Genomic DNA, 14103 nt, shown 5'->3' with positions numbered 1-14103 from the left:
AATGATTATTCCGAAAAACTATTTTTCATACTTAGTCAATATTTTTACATAAAACATTTTTTCATGTATGATATGAATGCATGAAGGGACCTAAGGTTTTTTTTAGTTTGTGAAATTTTGATTTTTTCTTTCTATTGGGTTTAATGGGGGGAAAAGCTTTAAAGATATTTGCTAAATCGCTACTATTTGTCTATCTCTTGCAATTTTTCTTGCTCAGAATGTAGTTTTCTATCCCTTTATTGAGGACAATTATGATTGCAACCAATAAGCAATATAATTCTTAACATATGTGATATATATATACTATTTTTCGTATGTATTGTGAGTTCGAATTTTTGATTCTTTATAATTTGTAAGAGGCCCCCACACACATGAAATCCTGGCTTCGTCACTGTACTTAGTCTCTCTATGTTATCAATATTGTGGATATTCCATCATTTCAAAAGTAAATTATCTCATATAGTTTTGACATGGAGAAAAACTTAGTTGCAAGGGGGATATCACTGTTTTGATATTCGTAGCCAATAAAGCTATGCCACGTGAAAGTATTAACACCTGTGTCATAGCATTATTGGCCGAGTAAAGTAAAATAGTGTTATCCCTATTTCATGAAAATCTCGCTTCTTGATATGACATAAATAAAGTATCAATATTATGTCGATATTATCGATTTACTTGAACAAAGTGTTGTTTGAGGATTTTGCTATGGTAGCATTGGTTTTTGAGAGTATTACCCAACATCTTTTTTATGTCAGCCACGTAATATTGGTCTCGCAAGTTTCAAGTACGTAGTTCAGAGATTGAGAAATTTAGTTGCGACACATTTCTCCTCACCTAAACATGGTGTTGATTTTCACTTACTCAAGAGCAAGCAAGTACAACATTTGATTTGAATAATCTGAGGATGACTATTTTAACTATCGTCCTCCCGGACATGATTTGCTTCCCATGCAGAAACACATGGATGATTGAATATTGTATTTTTCTGTTTTCACTTTAACGGCAGAATGATGAATGGTAAAAGATGTCAAAAGATTATAATCATTTCATTTCTGATAAGAGTGGGAAAGGACTATTATTAAATCCCCCAAAAAAGGATTTTTAGGAACACTCACCAGGCAAATCATTCCACCAAACCAAATAAGCCAAAAAAACAATTGAAATTGAAACCCAATTTACAAAATAATCATTAATTTGAAATCTACTAGCATGATCACCAGGTCACACAACAAAACATCCATGAAAGTTACACACAAATATCATAAATGTAGCAAAAACAAGTTTAAAAAAAGAACAAAAAAACAACCACAAAATCATCCACATTGTGAATCCAAGGGACTCGAGAACTAGAATATGGATAGGAGGATCCTAGCCAATCATGGATTAAGTGTGAAAAACACCCTGGTGAAACATAGCTACCAAATATATGTCAGCAAATAGAACCACCCGCACGGCAGCCAGTCTAAGTCTTCTTGTCCTTCATTTGCCCCTTAGGAACTTTACTTAGGACCTTTGCATCAAACACTGCATACTGCTTCTTGATCTCTATCATTGCCTTCTCTGCCAATGCATCCACCTGGTCGTCATATTTCTCATAGAATACAGGCAGCGTGAAGAGCAAAACAACAACTGTTCAGAAAGATCAGCAGCATGGTAAGAACACACGTAGAAAGAAATGGCATTATGCAAGTCATAACTGATAAGTACATTTGTTAGTTTCATTACCTATGTAGACCAAGGTCAAGAAGTTGTACCGCTTCCCCAGGATAGACAAAACCCACAAGCCAGCAATCACCTAATCGCCCATAACACCATTAGCAAGTACCAAAAGCGTAAATATAGATTGCAATTCATATATACCGCGATGGATTTGTAACCAAATCGAATTTCAAAGAAACAATTAAATAATCATCATGAATAGCAGCAGGTAGAATTTATGTAACATGAACACCATCAATTAAAAAAGGCAGAGAAAGCAAAAGATAGAGCAATAAACATACAGAGAGGAACTGCTTCAGATCCTTCCCTGAGGCAATCTCTCGCAGGATAACAAAAGCCCGGTTAATCTCAATTGTAATTGCAGACGCAATCTGTAGAACCGGCTTCTCTGGAATTTGAACTTTTGGAAAGCGTGGTGGAGACCTACATGTAACAAGTGGCGCTAAGTGAACCATTCCAAACAGATAAAATTGAGACTATCAAAACCCAAAGGGAAGAAATTAAAAATAAATAAAAAAATCAAAGGCATGCTTACTTGTTAATGAAGGTTGAAGCGTTGGACCATAAGAACAACATAGCAAGGCCAAGAATCAAGCAGTGGGCGAGCAGAGTCAGCAGGTGGTATCCAAGCAATTCAAAGAAAACCCATATGATCGTTATCGCAATAAGAACACCTGCCGATCCCTTCTTGTCCCTCCACAGGAAAACATCAGCCGCTGTGACATTTATAATAAAGATTCAATTTTTATCAATTGCATGCTCTCAGAAATTCGCAATATTTTAGATGATAAAACAAAACCCACGTAATTAAATACGTCTTTAACTATATGATTATAAAGGTTCACTTTCATAATTAGCTTGAGAGTCTTAGTTTGATTAGCAAAACTAGAAAAGCATGAAAAGCAAACCTTTTTAAAAACCAATCAAATCAGAGAAGAAATTAAGGACCATTTGTAACTAAACAAAATCAAAATTAACAACCAATCAAAGCCACAAGCTCCATTCTCCAGATCTAGATCAATTAGCGACAAACAATACGTTTCGATCGCGAAATGTACCTCTTCCACCGCCGAAGACGTTGTGCACGGGCTTCTCCCTCCCAAAGAGCTTGTAAGCCTTGGCCTTCAACGACGCCGCGTGGTCGCTGCTGACGGCCTTCTCGGCCTTCCCGTGCAGCGACTCCAACGCCGGCGACACTGGCGAATCGTGGCCGTGGATCTTGTCCGCTATCTTACCCATCATAGACTCCGCCGCCTTCACTTCCTCCTTATGCTCCGCCATCGCAAAAACGCTGCCGTTTCACAATCTCCGAAACAAACAAAAACAAACCTCCCGTTTCGAAACCTCGGTCGCTGATCTTCTCGTTTTCTAGCGTTTCTTAATTCGCCTGCCTTTTTTTTTGAAACACAGAGCGCTTTCCTCTCGCTCAGTCACTCTCTCTCTCTTATTTCTCCCTCTATTGTGGCGTTTAAATAGCGGGAATTAAACACTGAGCAATTGGAGTCGCTAAAATGTCCTGATTTGGAATTAAACAATTATCGGCCGTTGGATTTGACGACATCCTCACATTAACTCCGCCGAGGAATTGCGTACGTGGCGGGAGGAGAAGCATTGTCTAAAATCACGGCCAGCGTGTGACATATATTGGACCTATCATGTGCGAACACGTAAGGTAAGTCAGGGCCCATTTGAAAGCCTTAGCTCTTAAGCTAAATATTAAAAGGATTAAATTGGGGGGTTTTGTTGATTGAACATTTAAGATTCCAGGTGTGATATTATGTGGCTGAATCTTGAATATTCTGTCTTCTTCGCTAATGGATCTCGTCCGTCCACGTTTGATGAATACAAGGAAATGGGTCCCACGGTATGTGGTTGGTTGTCACAGATAAATTATAGAAATCTTACCTTTAAGAAGTTGATTTTATCCCGGCTTTGCTTCACCCACAAGAAGCCACATACGAGGCAATGACATACGTGATCTAGTATACTTTCAAATGTGGGACCAAAATCAAGCACATCTTGCCATGTGTCTTATAGTATTAAGTCTAATTGCGAACGTAGTATTTCTATACCACACAATAATTATTAGTATGAATTATTTAAATAGGCCTAAAATGGGCTATCGATACATTTATCCCGAAAGAAAAACTAACTCGCTAAGTAGTCGGGCAGTCTTGCTTATTCTAGTTAAAGCTTTGGGTTGGACCATTTCTTCTCACGAAAGCTTGCTTAAGCACAAAGAAACTTAAACACATTTCCTTCCCATGTTAATATATTGTTTCAATTTGAGGGATTATTTCAATTTGAGGGCAAAACACTGATGGCGATGCTTGAAGAAAGAAAGAGGCAGATAGATAGCCACCTGCAACATGTAGTCGATATGTAATGTACCAGCTCCATAGGCAACATGCAGACTTTTCTAGCTATGCTTAACCTAATCATGAACAGAGAACAGTCATGTCACCAAATATGAGAACCCCACTTCACTTGCTCTGCGAAATGATGTGAATGATAGAAGAACAAACGGGAACAGAAAGGTAGGGTTGGTTTGGTTTGGTTTTTCATATATGGGTCCAATTTCATTGTTCCAAATGAGAGATGGGACTAGAGAACCACATGGCTATTGGGAGCTTTTTCACTGAAACGTACGTGATGCTTTTATCACAAACATTGAGCAACATGTGAAAAATATAGAGTTCGAGGAAAATGGATGGAAACAATGATTGAGGGTTGAGGGCAGATGGGGAAGAAAACAGAGCTCAAATCCGTGGAGTAAAAAGGAAATTTAATGGGAATAAAAGCAAGGGAGTTGTAGATCAAGTGGTTAAGAGCATTCACCCCGCACCCGAGGTCTTTGGTTCGATCCTTCCCCAATATCGCTTGTATAAATAAATTAAAGAAGGCAAAAATTCTAATTTCATCAAGTTGGAACCTTCAACTCAAACCACAATGGCAGTTTGCTTGGACATAAGAAAACTGATGGACTAGGCCTATGGTTCCTTGAAATTGAAATGCAAGGTGGCAAACTTGAATGGCTTCTGTACAAAGGGGCAGTAACTAAACAGCATTCAGGGCTGGGCTTTGTGAGCCCATCTTTCAAGGAAATGGGACTTACCCAATAGGGCCAATTCTAATCTTAGTGAGCCCAAACCAATACTCATAAAAAGTTGCCCATTTGGGAACTATTCTAATTTGCATTTTTTTTTTTCGTCACAACTTTGGGGACCTCTTAAGATAGTTGTGTATAAAAGATAAGTATTACAACCCTTATAAAAATAAAAATAAAAACCAGCTGTGGCAATCAATCAAAATCACAGGTGGAAGTGGGAAAAAAAGCTTATTCATCACCATTTACCCTTTTAGATGATTGGTAGGTCCGGTTAGCGTTGTCTAGGCTCTCCAATAAAAGCCATAGCCATGAATCACTCAAAATGACAAATAGTTTTTAAGAAAAGAAAATGGTGCTAATCGAGTATAGTCAATACGTGACGGGGTATTGTAAGTGGCAGAGTGGCCTTGCTGCCACGATCCATTGAGATTTAGCCCTGCATCGCTTCGATTCGTCCCTCCCCCTCCTTTTCCATTCAACTTTCCCCCAAAATTTGGTGAGGTTACACAACCGACACTTTGTATTTTTACGTACTTGCAGATTAGTGGTCTGAGGTTCGAATCCTCATGACACCTTTTGATAGTGTATGTGCGAAAAAACTCTCACGTCTTCTTAACTTTGACAACAAAAAAAAAAAAAAACATGTCGAATCTAAAGAATGAAACATTATGCATGTGCACGAGATTTAAGATTATCTAAGTGAATCCCGTAAAGTATTGCATCTTCTCTTCAATACAATAATAATACATGTACATAGGTGATGGCTCATTCAAAGTAACTTAAATCATGGATATGAAGTCATCGTTTTCAACAACAAAAGAGGGCAAAGGGAGGAGAGACCAGGAAAAGAAAATGGTGGGGGCTCTCTTTTTATCTTCAAAGAAAGTGGCGCAAAAAATGCCAAAGTTGTGATTACAATCATGATTTTCTTGGTTGGAGTCATATAATGAATGTATTTGTTGCGGCCAAACTTTATGTGGGGTTTGTGTCAAACTCCCAAAACTTGTGTCCTATGCAATAAACAAGACAAACTTACTAACTCACAAGATCTAAACCAATCATTTTCCAGGGATTACATTACATCCCCAAGTTATAAAATTGACATCATCGTGGTGCATTATAATATAATGATCTGAACCGTCTATTTTATAAAACGATGTAATATATTAACATAAAAACAACTGGGAAAGGGTCTAAAGTACTGTAGGGACCTTTGACTCACTTTATAAAGTATTCTAACCTTCTAGAATTTTTATAAAGGATGAAGACATATGCTTATTCAGAATTTTCACCTAATATGTGTAAACTCCATATTTATTTTTACCCTTCATTATGGTTTGTGCGAGTGGTAGCACATTGACTTTAAGGTGTGGTCACTGGTAAGGGTAGCTAGGGCCATTTAAGATTGAGGGGTTGTTTCGTCACTTTCTGGGGACCGCTTTGAAATTATAGACAGATATACGTACTTGACAAAAATTATGAAATCATGAGAATGGTCCCATATCATACGGTTGCCAATGCCAATGCCATCACAATCATTCTGATTTGAGAAATATCCATGGTTACCGTTTTTAGTTTGGATTTTCCACTTAATATGCTACCTGCATTAAAAACTTTTCTTCCAGTGAAAACGATCTTACTTCCAACATCTATCTAATTTTTTGATTTCTTTTCTTATCAAACAGTCTAACATATTTATTATCATTAATGAATTCGCAATACTATTGGTGAACACAACCGCCCACAAGCAAAGATTTGTATGAGATTTGCACCGAACTTTTGAGATAAAACCTTATACCTAAACGCGGAACATAATCTACTCTACTCTAATATAGACCTAAGGGGTGAAATTGACGATAATATCAGTACAATTCGTGGTATTAGAAAGGAGCCAAGAGCATGTAGGACCCCACAAATATTAGGCATAAAAGATCATATATTCTCACCATCAATCCCAGTTAGATGGCAACTCCTCATCATCAGTTCCCAAAACAAAAAGCCATGAAAAAAAAAAAGTGTCCTTATCCCCAAATGTGATGTGTTCATGTGACTGTGTGGACCTTTTATTTGCTTGGTTGCATTTGAATCTTGATGCGTACACTATCACTATGCTCATCTCGTCTCAAATAGAAAGGGTTTGGTGGAGGTCAAAGCTTTTTGATGAGGAAGAACTGGAAATTTGGCATCCTCTCACGCAATGGCCACCCCACTTGCATGTCCCCCACGTGGCATTTTAGCCCTACTTTGTGCTTCCTACTTGGCTCCAGTTCAGTTGCAGCCTTGCAGCTGTGACCTTGACTCTTTTTATTTCATTTTTGCTTTTTCTTTTTTTGGTGTAGTTTTGTAGGGTCTAAATTCAAAGGTTAAAGCGGTAAATAAAGGGGCTTCAAGCCTGCTCTGTGAGCATTCTTTTACCATGTCTTTTACCATGTCTTTTGCAGTCTCTTTCTTTCTTTCCTTCCTTCCTGGAAACTTCATTTAAATTACCATGTAGAAAGTTGATGTGGGTTCTGCCAACAATTGAATAGCCCTTTTTGCTTGGCCAGATTAAAATGTAGAATTCACCCAAATTTCACTTTGTGATATGAATATCTGAGCCAAAATTCAGAAATCAGTAATCATGTGCAATTTGGGTCTACCACATGAGAAACAATTATATAGAACGGGATAGGGATAGCATTATTTTGTTATTCTTGATCAATCACGATATGTCACGAGTAATAATTTTTTCACATGTCCGACTGTGATTGTTCGGGAATAGTGAAACAATGATTTCCCCGTTTCATACAAGTTTTTCTGCTACCACAATCGTCATTGTACAAATTTTAAATAAAATAAAAGATAGGAAAAAAAATATATATGTGAGCCTACTCTGCTGCCAGCATTAATATGTTCCTCACACATTCTTACCTTTTAATTTAGATGTTTGAATGTCCTGCATGAGTTTCTTGCTCTTTTTCCAACGTTGTTTCATAAACTGACGTGCAATTAAGTTGCAACATTGTATTTTCATAGTTCAATTTGCAAAATCTTTTATTCTTGGTTGATGCACGTTTACGAGATCAATTAGTTTTTCAATCGATTTTGACCGGAGAATTGTTCAATTGGTAAGTTTCATCTTAGAAGTTTTGTATGACCTAAACTTGTTCTCTCCATCCGATTCCCATCTCATGCTTCTAATGTAAGCTTTCCTTGTATTAGATGTGTTCGTGGTAAGCAAATCTTTTCGTGCAAATTTATTTTTCCATATTTGAAAGGTAATTTTCAATCATGTTAAACTGAAATCTACCTAACTAGTCAAAGATATTATCCTACAATATGGATTGATGTTGATACAGTTTCAGTTGTCATTTTTCAGCGTTCCAAACACAGAATGAACATATTTCATTCTCATTTTCTAAAACTAATGCTAAATTTTTTATTTTTAAGAAATTCATTTTTGCAAACCAAATAGACCTAAATTTTTCATTTAAGGTCTATTGCAGTTAGGATTTTTTTTTTTTTTTCACCAAAATAGCTAAAAATGCGAGGATAACAACTCTGTTGGAGATGCTCTAATTAGTCACCCTTGCACCTATCAAACAACACAACTTCTGAAAATAATAAAAATAATAATGAGAAGATGAATATAGGATTAGTCATGTCATGTCAATAAACGTGCTTCAATACCGAGCAATTTTTATTATTATTTTTCATTTAAAAAAAACAAAACAAAACCTATCAACAACAACAAAATTTAAGAAAATAAAAGAAGGGTCAGAGAGTAGAGAAAGAAGTCGTACTAGTATTCGTATAGCAATTGTACTGTATGTCTATTAATTGGCCTCTGTCGCTATTGTCTGAGACGACACTGTTCTTCCTCACATGCCTCGACTGATCTTTGCCCTGCCCTGCCCTGCAACCCACGTATTCACCGCCACTACTTCGACGAGAAACACTTGTGTGAAACGGATATCACATTGTTTTGTTATTTTCGATCAATCATAATATGTAATGTGCGATGATTTTTTCACGTAATAGTATGTGATTGGTTAAAAATATTGAAATAATGTTATTCTTGTTTCACACAAGTTTTTTTCAGATCGAAACGTTTCACACAAGTTTTCCTGCGAGTACCACACAAAATAAAAGCTCTCTCTTTCACTTTTACGGTTTTACCCCTCTCAATCTTTCCAGTGACTAGTCTATGGCTACTGGTTAAAGCTTTACCCTCACTGCTGCTCTACCCTCACTGTCACTTCCATTTTCAGTGGTACCTCCTGCCTCTCTGCAAACCCATTTCCACCTAAAGCCTTTTCCTCCATCCATCCACCAAAAGCCCTTTCCTTTTTCCATTTTCTTTTTCTTTATCACTCCCCTCACTCTCTCTCACTTTACCTACTTCAACTCTTGTATACTGGCTCTCCCAACCATGGAAGCTTTCAGCTTGCTCAAGTACTGGCGAGGCGGTGGTGTCGTAGCCAACCCCGTTCCCAGTAGCACAGACACTGCTTCTTCCGCTAACATGCGCGCCCCTTCGACCTCCACCACCACCACCACCACCACCACAATCCTCACCGCTGTCGCCCAACACAGAGACGAGACTGACGACGACGACAGCGACGGCGACGACGGGCCTTTCTTTGACTTAGAGTTCGCTGTCCCCGACGAAGATGAAGCCCAGCCGCAAACCCACAAAGCCTCTGGCCACAATACAGACGACACCGATGTAGAGCACCAAGAAGATGACGACGACGATAGCTCTGAGGAAGATGATGAAGAGTCTGATGATGGCGTGGACGGTGAGAGAGAGTTCAACTTCACGGTCTCTTCTGGGTCTAGCCATGACCGTACGGACGACACCACCCTCACTCTGTCTCCCTCCGACGACTTGTTCTTCAAAGGCAAGCTTGTGCCCATTGAGCCCTCGTCGATTGAGCTCAACCCATCTGAAGAACTCAACTCCAAGCCCCAATTCGCCGTTTCCTTGTTGAAATCGGCCACCAAATTTCGTGTTTTCATGTTGGGTTTGAAGAAATCGAAGTCGAATGCAAATGGGTCGGAGAAAACTGAGCCGGCTGTTGGATCTGTTGAACCGCCGCAGAAAACCCAAGAGAAGCAGCAACAGCAAGAGCCGCAGCAGCAGAAGCAAAAGCAGCAGGGGAAGCTTTTCACGGTGAAATTTAAAGTCGAGGAGGTGCCCATTGTGTCTTTGTTTACCAGAGACAACAGCTCCAGAATCTCCACCACCAACAAGTCCCAGTCTCAGACCCAGACCCAGCAGAAGCCCATAAGCGCTGCTGAAGAATCGGCTTCTGAGGAAAAGCGCTTTTCCAAAGAAGTAATGCAAAAGTACTTGAAAATGGTCAAGCCTCTCTACGTTCGCGTGTCCAAGAGGTACGGCGAGAAGCTCAGGCTGTCCGGCCAACTCAGCTTAAGCGGCTCGACAGCGCCGGCGCCTGCGGCTTGTTCTGAGAAGAGCCAGTCAGGGACTGAAGCTTCAGAGCCGCAGGCGACGGCGAGCATTGCGAAGAGTTGTCATAAACAGGGTTTTCCGGCTGGGCTGAGAGTGGTTTGTAAGCACTTGGGTAAAAGCCGGTCGGCTTCTTCGGCTGTAGCCGCGGCTCCATCAGGAGCCGTGGTGTCTCAGAGGAGAGATGATTCGCTGCTTCAGCAGCAGGATGGAATCCAAAGCGCCATTCTGCATTGCAAGCGCTCCTTCAATGCCTCCAGAGGTAATTTTAATTTTTAAATTTTAAAAATTTATTTTAAAAATAAAATTTACGAACAAATTTGATTTTTGATTTTTGATTTTCTTATAATTTTGTGGGTTTTTCTTTGAACAGATTCGGACTCTACTCTGCTATCTCGGTCTGTGAGCGATCCCTCGAATGAAAAGTCTGTTGAGTCGTCACGCAAATCGTCGGATCATGGCAAAGGAGTTGGCCTTTAGCGGCTCTGATCTTTCCACGTTTTTGCCCACAAAAGGCGGGAAAAATGGGCTCACTGGTCAAGTCAAAATATTCTGTTGGTGCGTTCAGTTGCCTTGTAATCACTGCCCAAATGAAACAAGCCGAAAGGGAACAAGTAAATGAGCAATACATTTTCTTGTTGATTGTAAATGTCCTTAAAAACCCAGAAAAAAAAAATTAAGAGTAGGAGGATTAAAGAAGGTTCAGATCTTTGTACCTATTGTTATTATTAAACCTTTGTAGTAAGTCTCAGTTAATTTGCTATTTTGCTTAATTAGCTAGCTTTATTTGGGTTCATATTAATCATAAAACCCAAGTTATTATGTTATTACTTTGAAATTAATCTAATTTACCGTGAGGAGACTCTAAATTAATCTAATTTACGCGGAGGACTCAAATTTGAATGTAAAGAGGTGGACACACTATTTTGTCAACAGGCTTAACTTATGTTTGCGATTATATTGCAGCTAAATGCATATGTTAGATGACTTTTTTATGGGGACTTAGCTACATGGTGCATTTATTAGTGGATAGGTAGGGTTTGGGGACCTATTTTATTAAGGATATTACTTGCCTCCTTATTTGATCTATAAGGAGATACTCGTTATTCTTGCGAATCACAATTTCTGCACATATGTTACGTTTTCCTTTTCTTAAAAAAAAGAGAGGGAGGAAGAGAGCAGACAAGAGAGTACAGAAGGGTCTGAGTCTTTTGATCGGATTGGTGAAGGGTGGAATCTCTCTTGGGCATAAACGCAAACACATGGAATACAATGCAATACAACACAACATGGCATTCTCTGATTGCTATGTTAATTAATAAAACAAAGCCAAAAGCACTTATTCTCTCTCCAATTAAGCACTTAATCTGGGTTTCTCTCTCATGGGTGTTGGGCTTGCTTTTTGGTCTGGTCCTAATGACGTACGGGAATTCGTGCAAGTTTTTGTTAATCTGTGTTGTGAAATAACTTCGGAGATTCAATTTGTCTCCTTGTGGTAGTGCTTGGACCTACAAAAGCGCTGCTACATTGTTTAATCTGCTGCTTCCTTTGTCGTTTTGGCTATTTATCAGATTCTGGGGGGACCTTTCTTGTTTTATAAAAGAATTTCAATTACAACAGTGTTGTTAAAAGTTTATTTTTTTCTTTTTGGGGTAACCGGATTTAAAGGATTTGTCACTGTTTTTAATTGGAATTATGCTCTAAATGTGGTCATAAATATATGAAATAGCTTTAGGCCATTTCTTGATCTTCTTTTCGAGATACCAAAGATGACAAGACGTATCGCATAAGGGGCTCGAGGTTTTCGCTGCCATTTCTAAGCAAAAAAGCTTAGGGGCATGTGTATAGCTCTTGCATTGACATGACTGGTGAACAATATTTTGAGTAAGAGTGGCATGAGGTTAGCTGAAATGCCAAGGGTGGACGGAAAAATGAGCTTGGAGTAGAATATGTCAATGACTCCATTTTCTTCCATTGTAACAGAAAAAAGGATACAAAGAAGAAAAAAAAAAAAACGTGTCTTCACCTGAAAAGAGTAGAACAATGGTGTAAACGAGCTGAATCGGGACAAATATCATAGTGTTCAAGCTTGGATTTTCTTTTGGGTACGTATATATTTGTCCATTTTTCAGGCTGTGAATCATGTATTATTGTAAATTTGTACGACTTGTATTATTGTAATGTCTGACTTTCCGCATGTGAAGCCTCTGCGTGTCGTATGCTTAATTTGACTAGTATTCATTTCCATCGGATATTGACCAAAGAAACATGTTTCTGAGAAAACAAATTTGAAATATAACAATTAAAACAAGGAAATAATAAAAGAAAAGATTTGATTTCAGTGAATTGATCTGTCTTCTTCACTTGAGTCTTCGCTAATGGAAACATCAACCATGAAATGCGTTCATTGCCAAATGAATTAGGGACAATTGCCCCATCAAAAGCCTGCTTGTGTTGGCTTTGGCTCTGCGTTGAGTGGATTTTGGATATTTGGAGATCTTGGTGATGTTGTGGAAATAAGCGATAAAAGCTGTGATGTGGAAGTGCTTATTTCAAGTTATTTTGAGTTGAAGATGAAGCATGTATACGTAGGATATGGACAAGTTGATAAGGTCATAATTATTTCACCCATTCTTTTGCATCCAGGGATTTCAGGGTTGATTTGTCTCTCTCATTCTGCTTTTTTATACTATTGTTTCTTCTAGGCCCTCTAGGGTGGATGATATGTGTAATTGCAAGAGGATAATATTGTTCCGAGTTAATCTATTAATTACTAGAGTGATTTATTTTTAATTATATTTGAATTAAACAATAAAAGAATTATGATGACGAAAATATAATTAAGCAAGTAAATTAAGAGTAAGTAAACAATGTAATATATGAAAATAAAGATGATTAAACATTAGGACACCGATTTCACCTAGCTAATCTCACTCAAATCCTTCTAGCTTGTTATTCATAATTTAACAAACATGTTGATAGTAATCGTTTTCCCTTACTCACCAATACTCTCTTTCAAGTTATATTAGTTGTGTTATGTACCGTGAACCCACTATATTCCTAGTTATGGATTTAGATGGCTAAGAATCCATTAAAATTTATGAAAAATATTAAAACTACACAAATCACAACCTAATCTTTTGAGTCGATTATGTAATTTATGATACTTGTTACAAGAGGTTTTTTATTAGGCTTCTCCTTTCGTTTTTAACCCAATTCTTCCAATAATGCAATTAGTGGCCAATTAATTGAAAGTATTAAAAACGGTAATAAGCACTCAACATGCATAGATAAATAGAATTAGCAATATTAAAGGATTTATGTATTCATAGCTACGCTACGTCGTAGCTTAGCTCTAGTAAAAAGAAATTAATTTATAAAAGACTAATGGAGAAACATGATGATTGACGCCAAACAAGCTGTGATGTGGAAGTGGCTGTTTCAAGTTATTTTATTTTTTTTCATTTTTTATTTTTGAAAATCCTCGCGTACGAGGAGAGAATACTCATAATAACAAAGTAGAAGGACGAGGGGGGCGAAAAGCCTGACCTCGAGTACAACTATCGACATCAAGGGCGTCCTGAATAAAATCAGGGGGCACCTCGACCCACTCACATGGGTGCGAACAGTTAACAGCAAATTTAGCTAAACAATGAGCTACACCATTGGCCTCACGGCGAACAAAACTAAAGCAATCCCTCCGGTGATCTCGCAAGCTAGACTGAATATCTTCGATAAGCTGCCCCAAGGGGGACAAGTTTACCTCGGAGGAGAGAACATCCTGGATAGTATTGAGCGAGTCACCCTCAAACCTGACCGCCCG

General features: G+C 38.3%; 2 protein-coding genes across 2 annotated transcripts; one reads left to right on the top strand and one right to left on the bottom strand.

The window, feature by feature from the left end:
• Window positions 1–1163: 1163 nt before the first annotated feature.
• RTNLB3 (Reticulan like protein B3) lies at window positions 1164–3160 on the bottom strand. Its single transcript, XM_021964834.2, has 5 exons — window positions 2778–3160; window positions 2255–2435; window positions 2001–2142; window positions 1726–1795; window positions 1164–1629 (listed from the first exon to the last, which is right to left on the bottom strand). The coding sequence occupies exons 1-5, from the start codon at window positions 2998–3000 to the stop codon at window positions 1463–1465; spliced, it is 783 nt and encodes a 260-aa protein (XP_021820526.1). The 5' UTR covers window positions 3001–3160; the 3' UTR covers window positions 1164–1462.
• A 5889-nt stretch (window positions 3161–9049) lies between these two features.
• Window positions 9050–11107, top strand: MAKR2 (membrane-associated kinase regulator). Its single transcript, XM_021964799.2, has 2 exons — window positions 9050–10542; window positions 10654–11107. The coding sequence occupies exons 1-2, from the start codon at window positions 9240–9242 to the stop codon at window positions 10758–10760; spliced, it is 1410 nt and encodes a 469-aa protein (XP_021820491.1). The 5' UTR covers window positions 9050–9239; the 3' UTR covers window positions 10761–11107.
• Window positions 11108–14103: the final 2996 nt, after the last annotated feature.

Source organism: Prunus avium, chromosome 5, assembly GCF_965620075.1.
Source record: "Prunus avium chromosome 5, drPruAviu1.hap1.1, whole genome shotgun sequence".
NCBI lineage: Eukaryota > Viridiplantae > Streptophyta > Magnoliopsida > Rosales > Rosaceae > Prunus > Prunus avium.
This window is presented reverse-complemented; position numbering and strand designations above follow the sequence as displayed.